Source organism: Protopterus annectens, chromosome 11.part0 (genome assembly GCF_019279795.1).
Source record: "Protopterus annectens isolate FY-2018-M chromosome 11.part0, PAN1.0, whole genome shotgun sequence".
NCBI classification, from domain to species: Eukaryota; Metazoa; Chordata; order Ceratodontiformes; family Protopteridae; genus Protopterus; species Protopterus annectens.
This window is the reverse complement of record NC_056745.1, coordinates 1135691638-1135710384: the sequence shown is the minus strand read 5'-3', so window position 1 is coordinate 1135710384 and position 18747 is coordinate 1135691638. Positions and strand designations below refer to the sequence as shown.

Genomic DNA, 18747 nt, shown 5'->3' with positions numbered 1-18747 from the left:
CTTAGCCTGGAAGGCTATCTTGACCCTATAATTGGCCTTGTTGGACTTTATTAGACCTCTCAGTTTTTTTTTTTAGTTGAATCAGAGAGCTCTTATCTCTATGAGACTTGTTCTTTCTAATTTTGGCCATGACTTTTTTCTTTTGTTATATAGCCTGTTAAGGTAAGGATTCCACCATTGTGGTTTGTTTTTGGTGTTAGAGCTGGGCTTACTTCTGGTAGTATGTCAGCTTCAATGCAGCCATTTGTATGTTTGTACAAGGTTTCTGTAAATAATTCTGCATAGGTAGCTCTGTTCTCAGGGTTTGGGGGAGCCGTGTATTTTGACAAACTGTTGCTTAATAGGATGTAGTTTGCTTTAATATAGACACTAACTGTTAGAGGTTTTCACTAATGAGGATGTGACATGGTGGGGTTCAATTCTCACCCATGTTGGACAGTACTAGGTCCAATATGTTTGATCCCCTAGTTGGAGAGTGCACTATCTGGTCCTGGGTGTTTGCGCTGATAAAGTCCAGTAAAGATTGTGCCAGTGAATTAGAGGCACTGTATGCTTCCTAGTCTATAGAGAGGTAGTTAAAGTCTCCCAAGAACAGGTTATTTTGTTGGATGGTGAGCATCGCTAGTACATCTAGGTGAGAGTTGTGAGCTTCGTGGGTCATAGAGGGTGACCTGTAGCTGGCCAGTACGTGGTAGGGAACCCTGTCTGTGGAGAGGTGGAAGTGGATGAACTCCAGGGCATCATCTTGTTTAACCAACCTAGAGTTGTATTTACTGCTAAAGTAGATTGAGACACCTCCACCTTTAGCCCCTGTTTGTACTGCTGTTTATCCAAATGGGTGGAAGATTCTGTAACCTTGCACTGCTGAGTATTTTCTGAGGCTTTAAATCAAGTCTCGGTAACAGTACAGATGTCTACATTCCCCAGAATGAGGACAGCTTGTAAGGTATGGAGTTTCTCATTTAGGCTCCTAGTATTGAGCAGTAACACCTTAAGGAAGCTTTGAGTTTTTTTTTTTCTTTGCTCTGTTGGTAGTTTTGTCATTTTGACATTGCCTAAAAAAAAGCTCAAAGGGGGATGGATACAGTTTTAGGCAATATCTGAAATCCTGGGGGTGGGACAAGTACAAACCATCCTTGTCAAAGCAAAAAGTGGTCTGTTAACCATGTCCTCTCAAGCTGGTAGATAATTGATTCTCCTGGAATAGCACTAGAAACTAAGCCAATTATTAATATCAATCATGTAAATACTGTGGTACCATCCTTGGTGATGGTAGATTGCTGATAAGAAACACACACTTGCCTGCCCACAGAGACTCCGATAATGCTCCAAATAAAATTCAGATAAACCACTTTAAAAACACTGGTAGTTTCCAAAAACAGTTACCAAAATCAAGAAGGAGATGTAAAATTTTGCACTTTCATCTTTAATCATAAAAAACTTCCTCAGAATCTAGTTTATACATACTGTGAATCCTAACTCCAGATACGCAACTAACCATTACCTTTTCCTTAAAACAAAATTCAAATCACAAACTCAGAAAGAAAATAAAACAGAGGCTAAACAAATAACGCCAGTCGATTAAATCCAAAACTTTTACTTAGTTAGCGCTTTCATGCAGGACACTACCTGCACTTCTTCAGACAAAGTAAAATAAAGCACCTTACATTTTTATATATGGTACAAAGTACTTAGACCAAACCCACAATTAATTGGATAATTAAATTGATTCATCCAATTAAGTCAACAATGCAGCAACCACACAAAAGTTGACTTTAAAAAATAACATTCATCAAAAATATTTGTATAAAATTATTCATATACAAATTCATCACAACCTAACATTACCTAACCCTAATTTCATTATATTATTATAAAATATAATAATAAATTTAGAAATATAAGCTATCTAAATATGAATTAAAAAATAAATACATTTTATATTAATGGTGTCTGTTCTATACTATATTAAAAATAATACTGTGCAAAGCTGAATTTAATTCTGAGTAAACACCAAAGCAAACCTTTGTGTTGTTAGCAAAAATACAATAGATGTAATATGTAATTTTTAACTTTAAATGCATAAAAGTTTTCTTGCAAGGATATAAAACTATCTTACCAAGAATTTTATATATATGTTTTTTCCTCACTATCTCTCTAAAGCTTTAATATTTAGTAAACATTTAATAGAACATGCATCATTAATGCCTGGATAATTATAGGCATTAGTTTTCAGCTGCCATAAAAGTTCACATTCTTGCAACTTCAAGTACCATGGCCCCCCTCTAGGGTTTCTTTCCACTTTTTCTACAACATTAAACAAGAAACTGTGAGAATCATTGTCCATTATATGCTTAGCTAAAGCATTAGATGAATTTTTTCTAGAAATAGCATATAAATGCTCATAAATTCTATTCTTGAGCAACCTTTCGGTTTTACCGAAATAATAAGCAGGACATTCTTTACATCTAGCAAGGTAAACAACTCCCTGGGTCTCACAGTTAAATTTACCATTAATGTAGTATCTAGACCCCCTTATCGTGAAATTAGACCCTGTTTGTATGTGTTTGCAATATTTACATCGCCCACATTTAAACATACCTTTATTCATTTTATAAGGTCTAATAGGGTACTCAAATAAATTTTTCATGGAAGGGGCCCTTTTATAAACTACTTTTAACTTTGAACCCACTAGGGAGTGTAATTTTCTATCTTGCATTAGTAATTCCCAATTGCTTTGTAAAATGTTTCTTACTTGTGGGGAATACTGATTAAACTGTGTTATAAAACCAATACTGTAGTTCATATTATTATTGTCATTAATAGAGCCATGATTAATATTTTCAGGCTCACCATTACTGATATTGATATCATCATTTTTATTATTTATGTCAGTTGGTATCCCATTATATAATGGCCCAAATATTCCTTCTTTCCTTTTGTTTTTAATTTCTATGAAAACCATGTTCAAAAGTTTATGGGGGTAGCCTCTATTTTCAAACATTTCCCAAAGAAATCTACATTCTTCTTTGAAAGCATCCTCTGTAGAACACATACGGGAAGCTCGAACGAGTTGACCTTTTACAACCCCCTTCTTTTGAAAATAGGGGTGGCAACTCGTAAAATGTAGAAAAGAGTTACTATATGTTGATTTACGATATATTTTGGTATTAAAGACATTATTTATTCTATCTTTACTGATGTTAATATCCAAAAAATCAATAGATGTCTCCCCAATTTCGTGTGTAAATTCAAGAAAAGAAGTAAATGAATTCATTTCACTTATTAACTCAGTTATTTTATCTCTCCCACATTTTGCTATCATTAGAATATCATCTTGATAGCGTGTGTATTTAATAATGGTATCTTGAAATAGCTTATGTGGAAAAAGAAAAGTCTTTTCCCAAAAGGCCATGACGGTGTTTGCAAAACTACCGCCAACAGGGGAACCCATCGCCACTCCTGTGGTTTGTAAATAAATGTCTTTCCCAAACATAAAGTAATTATTAGCCAAAACAATCTCTAAGATGGAAATAATGAGGTCCACGTGAGTCCCAGGACACTTTTTTTGTAATAAAAATTCACGTGTCCACTCCAAACCTGTTTCATGAGGAATAACAGTATAGAGATTTTTAACATCCGCTGTCACAAATGTTAGTTCATTTTGAAAAGAGATATTGTTAAGACTCTTCAGGACATGCCATGAGTCCTTGCATATCTGGCTCTCAGTCTTGAGAAATTCCTTAAGTTGGTTATCCGCCCATTTAGCACAGGAATAAGTGATAGAGTTCCGACCGTCTATTATGGGCCTAAATGGGGGGGGTCATGGAAATTTTTATGCAATTTCGGGATGCCAAATAGCACCGGAGTAATGGGTGCCGCCATGGAAAAATACTGATATAAATCTGATGTGATGCTCCCTTCTATAAAAAGTTCACTTAAATGGTCTTTAATTTTTCTATAGGCTTGATTAAATTCATTGAGAGATACTAATTTGTATTCTTCTCCAGCAAGTAACAAATACATTTTCTTTAAATAATCTTTCTCGTACATCAAAATAGCCCCCCCGCCTTTATCGGGCTTCATTACCCGTATTTCGTGTATTCTGATATGTGTGATTAATTCCCTTTCTTTACTACCTAAACTTCTATACTTGTTTTTGCACACTTCATTATATAAGTTTCTTAAGTGAACCTCAGAAACTTTTTCAAACATTATTAGATTATTGTCAAGTGGGGGGTTAAATAAAGAATGCCCTATAACAAGAGTACTAGGTAAAGTGTTTGCCTGCCTTATAGACTTTGTTCTTGGATCATTGGGTGTAGTCTTATGTGTAGTGTTAAGTGTTGCTTTTGGTGTGTGCTTTAGTGATTGCTGAGAATAGGTGTTGCAGTTTGACAGCTTAAGAGGATTTTCAGGTTTGGAGAAGTTTCTTTCAAGTGCTTCAGCATATGAATATCTATGTTTTGGTGAGTGGTATGAGTGAATGATGCAGCATGTGTGTTTCTGACAACCTTATTTGTAAGCAAGACTTTTGCCTCTGAGGAAGTTATGGATGTACATCTCTCACATACTATGTTAAGTTTCTTTAAATGTAGAAAGGATGTCCTAATAAATGAGACAACTGCTACAAAGTCTCAGGATGCCCATATCTACCAAGCTGGCCACTAATACATTAGGAAGTTGCAAATATATGTTGTCAGGACCTGTATTAAGGTCTAGGGTGAAGGCTAGATGTTACATTGTGCTATGATCTTAGTGCTGTATGACACTATCTAGCTCCCTTAAGCTTAACTCAATGAAAAGCCTTTCTGTGTTATGTGCTAAAGTCCTAAGTACTAACTTTATAGGTTTGCTACTTTACAGGGTACTTCTACCTACCACTGGCCAGTGAACAGCTCTGTGAAAAGGCACCTAATTTATAGCAGACAGAAAAAGCTGAAAACTAACTCTGGCCAATAAATGGCTATATTTTAAATACCCTGGAATACCTACACCTTCTGACACAAAATGAATGATCATGAAACTTCTTAATGTAAAAGCACAGCAAAAGTAGCTCTCAAGTGTAGATTAACACCCAACTAAGTCTCTAAAAAGCCACATTTCTGTTGAAACAATCGAACTTTAAGTCTCCCTATGTGTTTCCCAACTTGGACTAAATCAGACTATTTTATTACTTTCACTAGAACAGCAGTCCCAGTCTTCTTAATATAAAAACACACTGGTTAGCCAAAACTGAAAAGGTACCAACTAGCTACAACAAGTAATTGTCACTTTAAACTCCCTTGTGTGTTTCCCAACCTGGACAGACCAGGATACCCTTCTACTCCCAGTGAAATGGTATCAGAAATAAATCAAATACCTAGCTACAACAAACAATTCTCACTTTAAGCCACCCTGTGCATTTCCCAACTCAGACAGACCAGGCTACTTTTCTACACCCATTAGATTGCAGTCCCAGTCTTCTTGATGCAAAAACACACTTTAGTTAACCACAAGTGAAAAGGTACCAGAAACAAGTCTAACAAATAGCTAAAAGTAACTGCAAGGTGAGTCAAAGGTAGACAAGCCAGCAATGAGGAACACATTCATAGGCAATGTCAAATGAAAGTACACTAACACTCTAAGGTCAGGACCTCCTCAGTTTCTTCTGTCAGTAAACAGTAAGATGAGCACAGTTGATAAAACTGGGAGAAGCTTCTAGGGCCAGGTATACAGAAGATGAGACCGGGAGGATATACAGTAGGGGCAGGCAACTCAAAAGCCTCCAAGTATAAAACTAAAACAGGAATAGGGAGGATAGGTGGGAACCAAACTCAGAAAGACACCTAGGCCCAGCAAAGAAGTAAAAAAGCAATGCAGACTGTAAAAATGCCTTAAATTAATATCTTTAAATTCAGAAAACAGTAAAAAACACACAAAACTAATTTAAATGGTCAGATAAGTGTAATTATTAATGTACTTAAAATGTACTTCTCTGAATGCAAAAATATAGTCCAAATGTTTTGTTAACAAGGTTGCAGCAGTCTCACGACTGAGATGGCAGGTTGTTTGTGTAATGTACGATACTGGGTTGGGGGGCTGGGATAATTACCATAGGCTCGTGTTACAATTAGCTACAACAAACTCAGAAAAACAGCTAGCCCAACAGATAAACAAAAAAGCAATGTGGCTGTAAAAATGCCTCAAATTAATAGCTTTAACTTCAGCTAAAGAACAAAAATAAACACAAAACTGATTTAAATGGTAAGATAAGTGCAATTATAAACTTTCTTAAAATGTAGATCTGAATGCAAAAAATGTAGTCCAAATGCTTTTGTTATGAAGCTTGCAGCAGTCTCAAGACTTCTGGACGGAAAAAGGGACTGCCAGGGTGGGAGGAGGAAACAAAGTCTCTTAAATCGTCAAACTGACTAGTTGGCCTGTCCTTGGGCTTGGGGGGTTCCTGAATTATTTTGGAATACCCTTGCTATTATGCCAAAATTGGATGAGGAATTAAGAGAATCCCTTAGAAATTTTTTAAAAAAAGGATAATTAAGTCTTAGATATTCCCTTATTTACTGTATCCCTTTCATCACACTTTTTATCATCTCTGCAGAACTGAAATCAACAAGTGGCTCTCTATACAAAACAGAAAATAAAATCACATTATTTAAATCCTCTTGGGAAGTTCTGAGAATGCAGCCAGGCAAACCTTCTCAAAACAGTACCAGAGGTCATAGCCCCGTAAGAATTATCAACTGAGTCATATGCACACTGTAAATAGAGAGCAATGACTAGTACTAAAAGAAACTAAATAATTTACAGCAGATTTTTCCTCACCTGTACAAACTGCAGACCAAACATTCCTCATACTTTCACAATTATTCAGAATAAACATTAACATGCAAGACTGATAATTCAAAATTCTGAAAGTCAAAGTTGCAGAAGCGTATACTATTTTCCTGTACCCATCAATAAACTTCCTGTACTTATAAGAAAGAATAGGATAGGAATTGACCTACTGTTTAGCAGCAGTACGACTAACTAAAGCTGTAGCTGCTGGGTCAGGTTTGGAAAGAGTGTATACAAATTAAAAAGACTGAGGACCTTTATACAGTCTATCTGCATTTTTAGGGGCAGCAGGCTGGCTATCAGGAAAATTACAGGCAGAGACACACGTCCTCCAAAGTTGACAGAACTGGAGGAATTGATGGAGGTTAAGGAAATTCCTTCTGTAACAGCTCAAAACTGTCTGAGGGACTGAGAAACCTTAGTGTTTTCCCACAGAAAACACTGATTCATTCTGGAAATTTTCTCAAAGAGAGAAGAAATCCAAAGGGAAACTATGAAACAGAGCTCTCCAAGTTTGAATCAGAAAACTGAACAGAAAACCTGTATATGTCCCTTCATCACCCTGTGCAGCTTCAGAGTCTTGAATCTCTCCAGGAAAAAAGGGTATCCTTATTTCTTTTACCAGAAAGCAATAAATAAGAAGGATCAAAAGCCCGAATAAAACATTGAGCCAGACCCAGTAAACTACTCTTGTCTAAGGAAATTGAGGAGGAGTAGATACATGTTCAGTTTTCTATTCCTTTTTGACAGAAAAAAACGGGGCCAACAGTCTTATAAATGGCAGAAGCATCTTCACATTCTCCAAAGATCAACAAGAGTAGTTCTCCCTTGTCCACTGAGGGGACTCAAAAGCCGCATTAGATCTAACTTCTGGTCCATAGTAGCTGTAGGTGCTACACCAGATGAATCTGGGATAAAATATGAACAGTATGAGGTGTAACAAATGGACACAGCGGAGTCACCCACCGGTGACTAAGGCAAATTGCTAATTTGCTGTGGTGGCAAAGGCTGTTTGCTTAACTTTTTCTTTTCATGGGTGGAAGAAGGGTCGACCAAGGGACTGATAGTTTGTTTCATGGTCAAGCTGAAAATAGTGTCATTTTCCTCAGAGAAAACAAAAAACAAAGGCTGGTAAAAATGAAAAGTATTTCAAAGTCACTTTTTTGACACAAAAACACAGTATACAGCACATTAAAACACTGACACCTCCCAAAAGTAAAAAAACACAATTTATCCACTGAAAAAATGCTTCTTAAAAACTTTAAACAACTTTTAAATTGACATGAAAAAAATTGCTCTCATTTAACAGTGCAATAGTTTTGTGGCAGTCTGTTAAAACACAAACTGCTAGCTTTAAAATAACTGTTAAAACACAAACTGCTAGCTTTAAAATAACTTTCCTGAAAACAAAAGTATTAATAATAAACAAAAATAATTGAACTGAAGTTTTTCCCCCCCAAAGGGAACTTATCTGCCCAGCAAAGGAACAGCACAAGCCGACCATCGATCCTCAAAAGCCTCTTAGGTGCAAACTCTTTGGTGGCAGTAAAGCTCTGAAGGGTTTGTCACCCAGACTTGTCTTTACTCAGCTCAACTAAAGCTGCTTGACAGTTTGTGTGGAAGGTGCTCTGAAGCTTTGGAAGCTAGCCAGCTGTTATATTCTTGGCAGGATATAACACAAATAGCTAAGGCTACTGCAGCAGAAAACAATATGAACATCAATAATAACAGACATTTACAATGTGTACAAAAGAATCACTTTACATAACAACAATTACAGCTTTGTAAGACAGAATGTTAATAAGAAGAGTTACACTGTGTACAACAGTTTTAGGTAATGTAGCAATATTTACAGCACTGAGCCAAGAATGCAGTGATATAAGAGAGATGGGAGACTACCAAAGAATTGCACGAGAAAGTAAACAAAGAGGCATGTGGCTAGGAGAGTGATAAAAGATGTAAAGTTTAGCATAAACTCAATGGTGATCATACCATTAAGAATGGGAAGGAAAGGTGGGTGGTGAGAAATAGAAGAGGGAACATGAATGAAAGAACAAAATGTGTTAATACTTTAGACTGAGTTAAAATGAAGAGTAGGTTAGTTATTGGTGGAGTGGAAAAATTGAGTTTCAAATCATTAGTATGTGAAACAGTTAGTCATAAAGGTGAGAAAGCAGCAATTACTTGGAGATTTGGATAATCGTTAATTTGTGAAATATTTACATAAGTATTTTATAAAGTCTTTCAAGTTGGTACTAAAGGTAGAATGTGTGATTTGCTTTCTGGTGGTCTCTGGAAGGTGATTCCAATTAAGAATTACTTTTTTTGTTGTTGTTTTCCCCAGGACCTTGCCCAATAGTTCCTGTACCTTTGCCTAATTGTCCCATTCATTCCTGCTGAAGAACTCCCATCAGATTTCTGCCCCCCCCCCCCCTGTGAGTCAGCCAGTAGGGAGAAGGCTAATAATAACAGAAATAAATATACAGCCAGAAAACTAACAACTTCTAGTAAAAAGGCACACCGTTACAAGCATATAAACAAGGAATGAAAGAAAGGTTCTGTCATCTAGAAAACAGAATTCCTACAGTCTCTCCAAGATTACCCAGCACTAATCTTGCTTTAATGTCTACTGACCCTATACTTTATTTTTCAATTTCCTCTAATTCTAACTGAGGCAGTATCCATAAAAAGGTGTGGTTTCTGATTCAAATTCACCTAGTTTTTCCTTTTCTGACATACTAAATATACCCACTATGCATAAACAGTTTATAGGATCATAGGATCTCAGCAGTTACATGGCAACTAAGTCAACAGACTATCTGCACCTTGCCAATACCTACTTTCAAGAGGTACCTCACGCTAGTGGGCAAAATATATTAAGCCAGGGATGAGTTTGCTGATATGTAAACAATCATCCAGGTTCTTCTGGAAAGATGTCGGGTGTTACTCTGTTTAACATATAAAGGTGATTTGTTTTGGAGATCAGGTAACCATTGGGTAACACATCCGTCCTTCCAATGTATTTTATTTATGTGGCAATGGAGATTTAGATCCTTGGTCTGAATGTTTGTTGAGTTGCTTGTCTTATGGAGAGATAAGAGATCCAGTAGGTAAGATCTTTGGTGGTACATATTTCAAGGTGTAGATGTCCTTGCAAGAGCCTATACTAGACAGAGTATAGAGATAAGGCTTCAAGCCTGCCTTGATTTCTAAGTCACTGTTTTGTACTTCCATCAGCAGATATGGCTGCATCCTCCATATATACATTCAATATAAGTATGTCACAGAGAACCCTTTGAAAATGAACTGAAACTTCAAATGCTCATCTAGACTGAAAGCTAACGACTACTATCACTAGACATAACATTTATTTTGGTGATTAGCTTTTCGAGAACACAGCACCAACATGTTGATGAGGTGAAAACACATTACCCAAACACAGTCAAAAAATACAGATCTACCCAAGTGTTCATGGCTCTAGTCATCAATAGGGAGTATGCCAATCACTGACAATCATTAACATTATGACAAGACTAAATATCGTTCAACAAACTGCCATGCTCAGGTTATTATATTAACATGCTATTACAATATCAGACATAATCAAAAAATATAATAGATTCATGTTAAATGCATCTGAGGAATAAAAGTTGTATCTATATTCTTAGTATTAAGTCTAATACATTGTAGGTGGATATAGGATTCCAACAAGAATGTTTTTATCTCCCTTATTGTTTGTTATTTTCATTGAAAGACTATCAAGATGCAGCCCAGGTTTAGGCAGTACCAAGTCTGTGGCATAAGAGTTGCACCTTTGTTGTTCGCAAATGATGCTGTTCTCATATCTTCAAGTGACTATGATCTTCAGTGTGCACTGGTGCAAATTCCTGTTGAGTGCGATAAGATTTGGATGGAAACTGGCACTTCCAAATCAGAGGCCATGGTTCTATCTCTCATAAAAGAGTACACTTCTCTTTCCAAATGAGAAAGGAACAGCTATCTCAGGTAGAAAAGTTTAAGTGTCTTTCTGTCTTGTTGACAAATGAAGGTAGACAGGATTAAAATATTGACCAGTGGAGAGGTATATCAGTGGCAGCATTCCAGGTATTTATACTGCAGTGTGGCAGGAAGCAAGAAATGAGCCACGGGGTGACGATCTCAGTTTAGTGATCATTTGATGTCACCTTCCTCACCAGTAGTAAAGCATTTTGAGTAGTGACTAAACAAGATGTAATCACAGATACAATCAGCAGAAATGGGGTCCCTTCAGATGGTAGCAGGGTTTACTCTCCTTGAAAGAGTGGTGAGTTCAGCAATCTAGAAAGATATGAGGATAGCAGCTATTGCTCATCCATGCTAAGAGACATCAATCGACTTGGTATTGGAAACTTCTGAGTAGGATGCCCCTTGGCAATCTCCTACAGGAAGTGTATGACACACAGCAGTCCACTGAGGAGAGATCCCAGGCAGACTCAAGAGTACATTAGAAAGATTATATCTGTTAATATCTGTTATCTTGCCTAGAAGTCATACATGACAAGTTAAAGATTGTTGCTGGGGAAAAGGAAAGTCTGATTTACCTTAGTCAGCCTGCTAACACCACAACCCTCACTAGGACATGGGGATTAAAATGGTGATGATGATCAAAGGTGTAGGAAGGACAGGGTGAAGGGGCAGACATGCCAAGTGCCAGCTATTATGGGACACAAGCAACTGGTTAGAAGTGGTTCTTATCAGTTCCAGAAAGTAGAAGGCATTGTTGTTAAGTATTTAAGTGCCTATTACTTAAATGACATCATAGTCAATTGTTTGTTCAGGTTAGCAAGGACTTGTGTATTTACATAAAAGCTCTTTGCTACTGTTCAACAAAGCTGTTTGCTATAGTTTAGCAAAGATCTGGAATGTAGGTACATAACAGCACTTTGGTCAGGCTGGGGACTTTTTCCTGTCTCTCACTCTTGAGAATCTTTTTTCCTCAACATAAAGGATATTTTTTGGTTGTCAGTCTGGAAGAGATGGCACCAAATGGGTGCATTGCCTAGGTGCCACTTGACCTTGCCATAGCACTGATGATCATAAGCATTCACTCATTTATGTTACTCATTTAAATCCAATTTTAGGTTATATGAAGCTGACAAGCAACAGGCATACATTTAGACGTTAGTAATGGGTAAGATGCAAGTCCATTTCATGCAGAACACACGCAGATACAGAAAGACACACACACACATATACATAAACACGCACACACAAACACACACACAGATAGCTTAAGAAATTCATTAATCCATCTGGAGTATGTCTTTCAGTTGCAGAAAGAAACCAGACCATCTGCAAAAACACTGAAGGAAGACATACAGACTCCACATAGGGATTAACCATACAAGGAAAAATTCCTTTCTAAAATGTATGTTAAACGCTTCTGGTTTATACACGCTTTGCAATATCTGTATGGCAATTACAAATACCACCCATCTGTTTATATTATGCTCTTTGTATTACAGTTTTTAATTTTCTTAGTTTTGTTCCCAAAATTTCAGCTACAAAATGAACTGGTTATACCAGAGGCATTTTATCACTTTATTAAAAGAGTAGACAGCTGGTGACTACAGGGCTTTACCATGTTCCATCCATCCATCCACAACCCCTTTTCCCATTTTGCACATAGGGTTGGGGGTGGCATTTCAACAGTGACAATCATCTAGAGCCAAGGTTTACACCTGCAACAGTAGTTCTTCCACACCACACGCTTGAACATATACTCAACACCTATGGCCAATTTAGAGTACCCAATCCACTTACTGCATGCCTTGGAATGTGGGAGGAAACAGGAGCACCCGGAGGAAACCCATGCGAACACAGGAAGGACATGCAGATATTTCCTAGACATCATATACAAAGTATGATTATTTGCAAAGTAAATCTCGTTTAAACTCAAGCACCTCACTAGATGAGATAAATGAAATTAAAAGATGCGTCTGCAAATCTTCAAAACCAATACCATACACATTAACACCTCTGTGGTGTAGAATGGCATACCTCTAGCAGCCTACACACATCTTGCATTCCAGAGCATTCTCTGAAAAATAAACTTTGAAAGCATAAGATAAACAAATGTAAACATTTTATGTACAATAAAAACTATTAGAACTATAGAAAAAGTAGTGTTATATCTCAGGATATACAACTTAACAGAACAACTATCAAAAACAAGTTTCTCCTTCATCATCTAAGGTTTCACCTGAGGTCATACAACTGTTTGTAAATCACTTTGTTTTTGAAATATGAAGTGCATATGGAAATATTGCTCATTTTCATAATTACTAACAAACAAGTAATATATTAGGTATAGTGTGATATAAATAGGCACTGATAATGAATTTTCCTGTCTCTCGCATGGTATATAACACCATACCATTGAATAGCTGTAGGGCTCTCAATTTTGAAAATGTGAGCATAAATATGAATAACAATTGACAAACAGGACTAATTTCACTACTGTAGGACATCCTATATTAACAATCTTACAAAAATTGTATTAATAACTCCTTGCACTTTTCAATACCACATTTTATTAGCTGTTAAGTTGCTTAATAAAAGAAGCCAGACCTCCAAAAAGGTCGGATACCATATGGCGCTGTGAACTGGAAGTATACAGAAAAGCTGCTATAGGTTTGAATGAATTAACCAAGGCCCTGGTGCACTTCATACAAAACCAGACTTAAATATTTTTGCCAGATTACATTGATCATATGTATTCAAGGCAATGTTACCCTGTTTCAATAGCGTGTGTGTGTATGCGCCCTTCCGTCTGCTCTTGTGTTGGCTGTAGAATAGTTCATAAAAATGTGACTTCATGAGCCCTGCACAATAAATATGTCACGCTAAAGTGACTAATGTAGCCAGGTTAGCTAACGGGAACTCCTAGCCCTGCTTTACACCTGATGTATACGTTTACCGATCCCTAGTGCAGCAATCTAAAGTGTTGGAGCTGGTGTATTGTTTCAAGTTCTTTGCTTCGTATTTACGTCTTTATTGCTGCATGTTACTTAAAATCACAGCTTGTTAGAAGACTGCATGATAAAAATGTAATAGAAAGTCAGTATCCTCCTTCAAAAATAAATGCATCGCATCACATTGTTCTCGATATTTCCAAAAGAGAAAGAAAAGCACTTCTTCATCTGCAGTTGCCTACAATTTGTACTACTGCATCCGCTTGCTTTACACGCAATTCATGTTAATCATGCAGTGGATTATTCGCTTCAGCATTGTTTCCAACAACGTTGTTTAAAGCATGTAACATCTCTAACGCAGTCAAATACTGATAATAAACTTTTAGCAAGTGCAAAATAAGCAACTCTTAAAAGAAGAGTGGTACTAAAGAGCAATCAGTAGTCCTTTTCCTTCGCAGGCAGTCCCTATTATCAGAAGCGGAGTACATGAAAAACAGACACCTCTGATCCCAACTGTTTTACATTACCTGATTTTGGATAGGTGACAATCCAGATATCACTTTCTCTGACAGGGAAATTGGAAATTTCCTCCATCTTCCCCCTGCAAAAGGGCGGCAGCCTGACCCCATTATATTCAAAGTATTTGCTTTCAAATTCGCACGGCGTGCTGGGGGTCTCCGCTTCACTTTCTGCCATCCTTAACCCCCTATAAAACCACAGAGGAAAACTGGGCAGGTCTCCGGCCCGTCAGACACGGGAGGAGCACTACAAATCCCGGTGGCAAGCAGGTGAATGAAGATGCGCTTCCCTGCAGATGGCTGGAGAAGGAGCACTAACCAATGAGATGGGGAGAAAGTGACGTCATGCAGCGCCGAGGGGGCTCCCTATCTGGTGATGTCATGCTATGCTGACAGCTCCCCAGTTAATGCAGTCCCCCACCCCCACAACTGGCATCGGCCGTCCATCCAAGCAAGGGCAGGAGACGGAGAGGAAGCAGGAACGCAACATAGTAGTAAAGTCACGTTAGTAAATATAGCTTGGCAATATAAGAGTTGGCATGCCTCAAATGAGCAAGATCTGCACCTTTGACAGGTGATGCCATTTACCTAAAACAGTGTGAGATGCAAAATATAAAAATAGCTGAAGGGCTGCAAGTACGTGTAATAACTGATCTTGTCATTTACAGCTTCTGAAAGAAGGTGGTTATAATGGGAAATACTTCAAACCACTCTGCGAGGTGTTACTGTTTGTATGGTGAATATTCTGAGGGACGCTGATGGGTTTCCTAAATGAGACAAGTGCGTAACCTTTAGATTTCATATCCTAGTTCAAATGTGTCATTTTTAAAGAATTATGCAGTTCTATATTTACGATGTATAGTAGCGCAATAGTTTACATTTTAAATTCCATCACATCTTATTCCAAATGTGTTAATTCCACCTATTTGCTCCAGACCACTGGTAAGCAAGACACTGTAAGGATTACATCTTGCCGCTTCCCAGTGCCACTTGGACACAAGTTACAGACTGTGTTTCGGCTGATTCCGACCCCACCAGCACGGTTGACACCTTTTTGAAAGTCAAAAGTGGGATATTTGTTTAGTGTAACATAATATTTTGCAAAACAAGCCATAGCCACAATCAGTGCAAAGAACTGCAATTCACGTTTAGTCAAAATAAAACCACCATCTTGTAGAATTTGAGTTGTTGTTGCTGTTTCAATCAGGATTCCAACTACAAAATAACATTTTATGCAACTATTAAAGGGATGTAAGCAACAGTTTTTGTCCCAAATTCAAATGGAGTTTGCCATTTTCATGTTTTTTTTTTTTTTTTGTAGGACAGTGGACACAATAGTGGCAACCCTACCCATAAGCTCTTTAACCCAAAAGTAATTTAACCTATGGCAGCATTAGTCATGGGGAGTGGGGGCGAGTAGTGAATAATCCTTCTGCTACGTAGGAACGTTTTTAGCCAAAGTAAGAAAAGGGGGTATGTACTACTCTGGATTTCGGGTCGTGTTTTGAGCATAACAGTTAAAAAAATTAACGCTGTGAATGTGAAAGCTACAGTCAGGCTTTCTTACAGTTATTATTTAGAGACATCAAGAGCAATTTTGTCTGAAAGAAAATGGATCAACAACATTCCAAATGACACAATAGTGGTGACGTAAGGCTAATTACATATTCTAGTCTGACTGATGTCTGTCATAGTCAATCGAGGTTCACAATACAGCTGTCAACCATTTACCTCAAACATTATGAACAAAGGAAAATAATTCACAACAAAGGCCCTGATATCAGGGACAATAAATACTCATAAGGTGACTGAGGATTAGACAACTGTCAAGTGAGACCAGCTTTTCATAATGGTAATTTTGAGATGTGGTTCCCGAACTCAGCTCATCAACAGATCTGAGGTCTTGAATTTCACATCTCTTAGCAGTGTACACACATATTTACATTTCAGAACATTTTCTGAAATCTCAAGTTAAAAAGCAGAATCCCACCAAATGTAAAATCTTGTGAGGAACAAATGCTATGAAAAATGTGCAAACAACAGTGTTACCAGTACCAAGGTCTTTTTCACAAAGATAATTCATTGTAAGTGCATTCAAAGCAAAGCTCTCAACCTGCAGAGGGAGAAAATAAGAACACAACCCCTTGTAAAATAGGAACAACCAGCTAAAAATCTGGATATCTAATCAGCATACAATGTGAATCCCAAATAGTGCATGACTCTTCCCACTTCCAGTAGGAATTTGGGATACTATTTCGAAACGTAAGTGTGACAAAAATAATGGAGAAATATAAGCGCATTATCAAAGAGACAGTGTAAAATCTGTAAACTTTAATAAGCTGTAGCACAAAATTCTATCACTCAAGGTCATTCTGTTTTTTTTTGTTTTTTTTTTTGTTTTTGCTTCTGAAAAGGGGGATGTAAGATGTGTGTCTCCTTTCTTTAAATGTTGCCCCTTAGTATGTTGGTCATGCAGTGTTGCTTTCTGTGTACTAGACATCTTAAAAAATCAAGCCTAAGAATAGGGACATACCTCCAAAAATTGGGGCATCCTAAACTAGGCTTTAAAATAGGAACATTCTGCCAATATAGTGACAACTGAGAGGTCTGATTCAAAGTCTTTACATCAATGTCGCAACGCAGCATAAGGCACAGAAATCCAGAATTATATTTCCCTAAAGTTGCATAATCATTTTGTAATTCTTGGAAACTACACCCTAAATATACCTTGTCAGAGCATTTTTGTTTAGCCAGACTTGGGCTTTCAGATGACATGAAGGAATTCCTAATTATTTTTTATGGAGATATTTATAGAAATATGAATAATTGTGCTTACTTGTATACCTTTAGCAACAATAATAATGTATCTCAAGACATACAATGCCAGAAGTGCTGGAATCTATTAAAGGTTGGTGGGTGGAGGTCATGAGGGGCACTTAGTGATATAAAAAGGTTAAATATGTAAGCATGCATGTATTTAGTTGTTTATTTATTATCCATTACCAGAAGAGAAACAGACAATATAATATGAAAATTGTTCATGCCTCTCAAATCATGGAGAATATATGCACTTTTTTACAATATAAAATAAGAGAAAATATTACTTTTCTCCAGGAAAGAGTATCATTAGCTGTTTCTGTTTAATAACAATACACCAGTAATACAACTCAATACATATTCAGTTTGTCTAGTTGAAAAAAAAAAATACAAAATGTGCATTTTTTTTATGAAACAAATGACAAAACATGTGGGGTGGGGGAGTATAAGTTCAGTAAAAAAAGTTTGTCTTTATTCATTACAAGTTGTAATGTCTCCTATCTGGATCAGTAATCAAAGAGCCCAAATCCTCACCACTGACACTGGACAGGGTAGATATACTCAGTATTTCCAGATGCAGATCTCTGCACCAAGCACAATTTCTGTTAAGAGCACACAGGGAACACACTCAGTCCTGGCTCTGGATGTCTCTGTCTGTCTCACTCCAGGTCCTCAGTAAGACCCCCCACTGGCACAGCTATAGAGTTGAGTCCTCAGCCAAGTGTCCAAGCAAAGTCCTCCAGCACCTCTTTGTGAAGCCAGTGCTTCGTGTCCCTGCTCCAAGCACACACACACACACACACACACACACACACACACACACACACACACACACACACACTCTTTGAAATTTGATTTTCACACACACACACACACACACACACACACACACACACACACACACTCTTTGAAATTTGATTTTCACACACACACACACACACACACACACACACACACACACACACACACACACACACACACACACACACACAAACACCTAGGAAAGGCTGGCACAGATTTACTAGATATGCCCCCTTCAGCCCAGACTATAAGGTAGTTACTGCCACCAGACACTTCAAAGCCAGCTAAGGCTCTTACAAGGGTACCCAAATATACTGAGTGAAATTAATACTAGTACATATTGTAGTGTGTTTGTAGCCACAGAGTCATCAAATAGGTATAAGTATTCTCAAAGGTTAGAATATTCTCTAAATGACCAACCACAATGAAAAGCTTAAATATATTTAATAATAAATAATAAAAGAACATGAAAATACTAAATATCCATTTACAATAAACACCAACGTTTCATTCACAGGAAATATCAAAGTAACACAGATGAATAGAGTCACACAGATACAGAAAAACAGTACTTAACTAATCTCACTATATTTTCCTGACTGACCTAAAGAATTACTATTCCCTGGTTCATTTACTAGAGCAAGGCAAAATGAAGTAGGTGAGTGGCCTTCCTCCTTTGCCAGGTTGCAAAAACAGAATGCCTGAGACTTCGTTTTCATCTAGTATTAAAAACATCATTCCAGTGATGAATGACATCGCATACATCTGGTCATCTGACTTCAGGTTCCGATGCTAACCTCTTTCCTAGCATCTGACCCAGAATC

The 18747-nt window shown here is 37.3% G+C and overlaps 1 protein-coding gene across 2 annotated transcripts in view; it reads right to left on the bottom strand.

Annotated features, from left to right (window-relative positions):
• SULT4A1 (sulfotransferase family 4A member 1) overlaps positions 1-14612 on the bottom strand; it is a 344339-nt gene extending 329727 nt beyond the window's left edge. Inside the window, exon 1 of one of the 2 annotated variants that reach the window (XM_044088492.1) lies at positions 14315-14611. In XM_044088492.1, coding sequence (XP_043944427.1) covers positions 14315-14483 — 169 coding nt within the window. In that variant the 5' untranslated portion in view covers positions 14484-14611. Of the gene's footprint in view, positions 1-14314 lie in introns of both variants that reach the window. The other variant, XR_006366990.1, reaches the window with a different exon arrangement.
• Between the last annotated feature and the right edge of the window lie 4135 nt (positions 14613-18747).